The sequence below is a fragment of the Triticum dicoccoides genome, chromosome 4B (assembly GCF_002162155.2).
Source record: "Triticum dicoccoides isolate Atlit2015 ecotype Zavitan chromosome 4B, WEW_v2.0, whole genome shotgun sequence".
Lineage (NCBI taxonomy): Eukaryota > Viridiplantae > Streptophyta > Magnoliopsida > Poales > Poaceae > Triticum > Triticum dicoccoides.
In genome coordinates this window covers 55788572-55794858 of record NC_041387.1, presented here as the reverse complement: position 1 = coordinate 55794858, position 6287 = coordinate 55788572, and the positions used below count along the sequence as shown (strand labels likewise).

The 6287-nt window shown below is 43.4% G+C and overlaps 1 protein-coding gene across 1 annotated transcript; it reads left to right on the top strand.

Annotated features, from left to right (window-relative positions):
* Positions 1-828: 828 nt before the first annotated feature.
* LOC119294976 (GRF-interacting factor 1-like) lies at positions 829-4156 on the top strand. Its single transcript, XM_037573286.1, has 4 exons — positions 829-1156; positions 2485-2561; positions 3255-3339; positions 3442-4156. Exons 1-4 carry the CDS (start codon positions 1067-1069, stop codon positions 3865-3867), a joined length of 678 nt encoding a protein of 225 aa, XP_037429183.1. The 5' UTR covers positions 829-1066; the 3' UTR covers positions 3868-4156.
* The last annotated feature ends 2131 nt before the right edge of the window (positions 4157-6287 follow it).

Below are 6287 nucleotides of genomic sequence, written 5' to 3'. Positions count from 1 at the left end.
CGCGTGCTAGCCCGGGGGCGGGAGCGCGGCGGATACGACAGACTGAAATTTCCAAACGTTGCCGCCGCGTATGCCTCACTGTAGCACGTACGTCTCGCCGGCGCCACCGCTCGCCTCTCCGCCGCTCAGTCGTGGCGGCGGAATGGCGTTTTTGGTTCCCCTCCCAAACGAGTTCATCCGCTGGGCTCTGGGCACAGCATGCAACATTACTTACCGTAAGCACGTCTGATTTTTACCACGCTCGTGCTCCGTTGCTGCACGTAGTAGCATGTAAATATTCTATTTTTAATAACTGGTTGGTGCAGGGGAGTGACGGGTGACGAGACATACCATCTGCGAATCGTATCGGAGGGCGTAAAGAAATGGAGGCAGCCTAGCCTGCTCATCACAAGCCGCTCGGATCACATAGCCCCTGGACGGAGAGGCCAGACTGGACATCAAGCTCAAGAAAACTCGCCCGAGACATAAATACTCGCCTCTTCGGGCTCGGGCGTGGGGGACATAAATTAGGCCAACCTAACGGACGCCTACAGATACGATCGATGGAGATTTATTTTTGCCTCTGGCTGGTGGTCATTGTTAAAGAATCAATCGGCTTGAATGCGCAGGTGCCCAAGTCCGGAAAGTTACCGACCTTTCCGCCCGGCAGTAAAAAGTTGCATTGCATGGTGGCAGGGGTAGGAGTAAAAGCCTCCCTCGGCCTTTAAAGCTCGTTCAAAAAAGATCTGCTCCTCCAAATGCTTGCTTGACCAAGAAAAAAGATTGAAAAAAGAAACCCCTTGAAGCGGCAGGCCAGTCGCCCGGTGGTACTCCCCTCCCCTTTTTAAAGAGCTCCACTCCAAAACCAGAGACCAAAACCCTGCCTGCTCTCTTTCTCATCACCAAAACCCCAACCAAGAAACCTTCAGACCTCTCTCCTCCCCTTGCACCGTGCTGTTCTAAAGCAGCGAGATCAGAGGGGAAAGGGGGGAGGAAGGAGAGGCAGAGGGAGAAGCAGAGCAAAAGGGACGGCAGGGGTGGTGGTCTTGTGTGGAGGGGCGTAAGCTTTTTGCAGTTGGTGATTGGAATGCAGCAGCAACACCTGATGCAGATGAACCAGAGCATGATGGGGGGCTACGCTTCCTCTACCACTGTCACCACTGATCTCATTCAGCAGGTCATCTCATCATCCCCCCAAATCTCTCTCTCTCTTTTCCCCTCTCTTCTTTCTTCTTGTGCATATATACATACTCTTATCTCTCTCTTTCTCTCTCTTTTTTCCTGCCTATTGCTTCCGTATTCTTCTTCATTTCTTCTGGTTCTTGAATCATTTCTCCGTTCTACCCTGCTCTATCCTGGCCTTCTCAACTTCTTTAAGTTTTTCGCAGTTTCTTTTCATGTGGTTCTTGAATCATTTCTCTCTCCCCCCCTTTTTGTTTTCGCACTTTTCCAGGAGTATTTGATCTTTGTTCAGGAGATTTGTGAGGAGCTCTAGTCTAGGGCACGCTGAGTTTGACCCCCTCTTATTCTTCATGCTTATTCTTCTCCCCACCCTCCGGTCTAGCCTAGATACCCTTCATGTGTATTTTTATATTAAGATCTGTTCTGTTCTCCATGGTCCCTCACGCCTGATTTCATCTGCAGTTCAAACTGTTGCTGTCTTTCTTGTCCCCTTTTATTTTCTTGCTCGTTGCGATATGATGAGAGTATTTCCACATCATCTCCCCCCCTTCTCGCAAAAATCCTAGTACTATTTTCAGCTTGTTTTGGTCGGTGCCGCGGCGCCCATGATCACGCCAGTATTTTTTGGCAAAGTAGTAACCATGCCAGGCCTGCGTTCCCTGCATCTGGCCTGCCAAACCGCCATTAAATCTTGCCCCCTTTTCTTAGCAGGTGCATCATGTGCAATCTTCTATCAAAGGAAACGAGTAAAGGCCGTGCTATTTCCATAAATCTTTCCACTAATCCAACGTGCAAATCTGAATGTTTTCCCAGGGATATGTCAAGGCATATCTTGGTAGAAAAAGATTAGTGGTCAGAGTGGCCTTATTGGCCAGGCCGAGCCAGACATGATCTGGTCCAAGTTCATGTGGGTAGTCGGAATGTAGGTTCGCTTGTGCCATTGGTATTTGACTGCTAGATCCCTAAAGCTGGCTTCACGGCTGTGCGCGTGCTTGTCCTTGCCTCTGTGATAAACTGCTTACATGCTACCGTGTCAGTCAATGATTGACCCTGGGCTTGATAGGATAGGCTGTTGGGAGTCAGATCTTTTGTATCTATGCATGCAACACCCTAATCTCCTGTCTGGCACCTAATTGGTGATACATGATTGTGTTTTCATATGCTGCGCTTGACTGACTGATATGGGAAAACATCCAGAACATGGAGGTGTTGGCACCCAGCTGTGATGCAGTACTAGTTGTATTCAGTATAGTATTCAAGATATGCTTTTACTGAAATGTGTTACTAACATGAAAAAGTTTCTTGGGCGTTGGAACTGTGCAGTACCTGGATGAGAACAAGCAGCTGATCCTGGCCATCCTCGACAACCAGAACAACGGCAAGGTGGAGGAGTGCGCACGGTGAGTCCGATCCCTGATCTGATCTGATCTGGTCTGATATCCTTGTAAACTACCTCAGCAACTGTGCTGTTGGAGCACTGCACTCGTGATGGAATGCTGCAGTGCTTTATGTAGTTTTTGCTATCTTAGCTGTTTTTGGTAACATCATATCAGTTAGTAGTAGTGTTAGGAACAATTAGAATATGCTTTGGTCGTCTAATAGAGAGAGATTCAAGGGTCTTCCCAGTTTGGACAATCAAATGTGTTCACAAATGACATCCACTCGTTGGTCGTACTAGGTCCTAATGGTGATGCTACTGATTTTAGTACGTTGGTTGAGACCCAAGTTGATTTGATTTGTGCTAGTTATAGGCTGATGAAAAAATATGTTTATTTATGAAAAAAGTATCTGTCTGATATAGACGTGATTACTGTGTAGAAAAGTACCACTGTTTCTTGTTCAGCGCACTGTTTCTCTGCTTCCCTACTGTCAGTGCCGCGCAACAGTTTCATCTTTATTTTTCAGTCATACTCATGCGTGTTCTGTTCATGTGCATATGCTTACTTTGTGGTGACAGGGAGCGCATCTTTGGTTTCCAATCACTGCACAATCCTCCCACATCTTTTCTTTGCTTAATGTTCATTGCCCAACAGGCTACAGCGGCCTCACGCTGAGCCTTGTTTTGCCTACCGCTTACTGCTCCGGTGCTGCAGGAACCAAGCTAAGCTCCAGCAGAACCTCATGTACCTCGCCGCCATCGCCGACAGCCAGCCTCCGCAGACGGCATCGCTGTCTCAGGTGAGTTCTCATCGCGGCTGGCCTCGTTGCGATTCTTGTTTTTCTGGAGTTGTTAAGAGGACTGAATGAACTTCTTGATCGCTTTGGCGTGGTTGCGCGCAGTACCCGTCCAACCTGATGATGCAGTCCGGGCCGCGGTACATGCAGCAGCAGTCGGCGCAGATGATGTCGCCGCAGTCGCTGATGGCGGCGCGGTCGTCGATGATGTACGCGCAGCAGGCCATGTCGCCGCTCCAGCAGCAGCAGCAGCAGCAGCACCACCAGGCGGCCGCGCACGGCCAGCTGGGGATGTCCTCCGGCGCGACCACCGGGTTCAACCTCCTGCACGGTGAGGCCAGCATGGGCGGCGGCGGCGGCGCCACTGGCAACAGCATGATGAACGCCAGCGTCTTCTCGGACTATGGCCGCGGCGGCAGCGGCGCCAAGGAGGGGTCGACCTCGCTGTCGGCCGACGCTCGCGGCGCCAACTCTGGCGCGCACAGCGGCGACGGGGAGTACCTCAAGGGCACCGAGGAGGAAGGAAGCTAGGCCAGCGGCGTCGTCGCTAGCACCGGCATCGCAGCTGCAGCAGGAGGAGTAGCAGGTAGTGTTCGAGGATGGTAGTAGCGGATTAGCAGTAGCTAAGGTTGTTGCGTTGGCTAAGGTTAAGGTGGGTGAGTTTCCATGGAACCTGGAGGTGGTAGTGGCGTCTGCATGCAGGCTCGCTTGTTTTGGATGTGCATGGCAGGTTCTCGATCAATCCTAATCAAGATGTAGTGGCGATGGTTTGTGAACACTCCCTATGTAGTGCTGAATGATCATGGTGTTTTCTTCTTCACATGCCTTCTCTAGTCGTGTTCATTGTGCCGTGGATCATGAGTTATAGTAAATCGGAAGAGTAGCTCAACTCCGTTTCACCACTATGAGCAAAAGATCTTAATTATGACAGCATTTTGCATATCATTTATAACACGTTTACTCAAATGCATGCATGTAAACCACCAGTCCTTCCTTAATGCTCACAAAAAAAAATATCACTCCGTTTCTCTTTCTAGAGATTTCAATATGGACTACATACAAGGCAAAATGAGTGAATCAAAACTCTACAATACGTCTATATACTACATCCATATGTAGTCTATAATGAAACCTTTAAAAAGACTTATATTGAAACAGTTTGGCTAATTCACATTTAGATGTTTTTTAAGGATGTCATATCTAATCTCCCATAAATAACACAGCAACAAGGAAAAAAAATCTGAGACAAAAAAAAACCACAAGCATAGTGGACATGACGTTAGATGTGACATAACGATGTCAAATCTAGATGTGTCCTAGACAGACCCATATTGAAATCTCTAAAATTAATCTTGGTTCAGTTAGATTTTTTGCACCATTGATTTCTCCTCAGAGATTTGTGTATTTTTTCTGGGCTGTTTTGTGAGCTGGACTGCTTTTTTGACTGGCTGGTTAAAGCCCATTAACTATACTGCCCAGTCCTCCTCTCTCCCTTTGTTTCTTTATGTTTTTCTGTTTTGATGCATTTCTCATTTTGTTTTTTTGTTTTTCTTTATTAATTGTTTCTTTTGTAGGTATTTTAGGATGTTGGATGAGTGTAAATGTTTATACATGAATACAGTGCCCTTTGTTTCTTTATGTTTTACTATTTTGATGCATCTCTCCTCTTGTTTTTTTGTTTTTCTGTATTAATTGTTTCTTTTGTAGGTATTTTTAGGATGTTGGATGAGTGTAAATGTTTATACACGAATACAATCCAATATGTGCGAAAATTACACTATTATATGATTGTTTTTTTATATACTATCAAAAGTGCAATTAGACAGTTGTGTGCAAGTTTTTTTTAGCCTTTTTCATTATCTTCCTTCTTAAATAGTAATACGAATGACGCCAATTCATTGTTCCTTATAAACTTTATTATTATTTTGATTTAGATATTATTTCATTTTCTTTCTTCTTTAAGGCTAATACCAATGCCACTAATTCATTATTTTTTAGAATTTATTTTTTTACAAAAAAATCACTATTTTATGTTTATTCTTGCCTATTTTTAAAAAGCGCAATTTTTGTGTATACTAGAACAATGCCCGTGTGTTGCAACAAGATATAAATATTCTAATACGTTAGCTTGTGATTTACCTAATAATGTGAATGTGTAAATAAATGTTCAACAAATTCTCACCGTGGGTTATTTTATATTTTGATTAGAAGTTTGGTAAGTAATTAAAGTCGAATTGGTTCACAACATAAGTAAAAAGGTGATTGATTATCATATACATGGAAGGTTGGACGAAGGGGTGGTGGGAAGAAAGGTGAAATGGGAACCTTACATTCTTTTTGAGTACTAGAGATTGTGTGCACATTTTTTTAGATTCTTTTTTTATTTTCTTTCTACTTAAAGGGTAATACCAATGCCAACAATTCATTATTTCTTAGAAAATCTGATTATTTTTATTTTTTTATTTTTTACTTCTTTTCTTTTCTTCTTAAATACTAATACTAATGCCACTAAGTCATTTTTCCTTATAACAACTTCATTATTTTGTTTTTTAGTTACTATTTTACTTTGTTTCTTTTTTAAGGGTAATACCAATGCCCCTAATTCATTGCCTCTTAGATAATTCTTTTTTGCAAAAATCCCACTACCATATGCATATTATTGCATGTTATTGAAAGAGCAATTTTTTGTCTATATTGTGTGCAAATTTTTCTATTTTTATTTTTTATCATTTCTTTCTTCTAAAAAGGTAATCCAAATGCCACTAATTCATTCTTACTTATAAAACTTCAATATTTTGATTTTGTTTTACTATTTATTTCACTTCTTTCTTTGGAAGCGTAATACCAGAACCACTAAGTCATTCTTTCTTACAAAACTTCATTATTTTGTTTTTGATTTAGTATTTATTTCTTCTTTAATGGTAAAACCAATGTCACTAATCCACTCCTTC

Excerpts from the sequence above, each read along its gene's own strand:
- LOC119294976 (XM_037573286.1), top strand. The coding sequence starts at position 1,067 with ATGCAGCAGCAACACCTGATGCAGATGAACCAGAGCATGATGGGGGGC. Across the intron at positions 2,562-3,254 it reads AAGGTGGAGGAGTGCGCACG|GAACCAAGCTAAGCTCCAGC; the intron begins GTGAGTCCGATC and ends CCGGTGCTGCAG. Across the intron at positions 3,340-3,441 it reads AGACGGCATCGCTGTCTCAG|TACCCGTCCAACCTGATGAT; the intron begins GTGAGTTCTCAT and ends GGTTGCGCGCAG.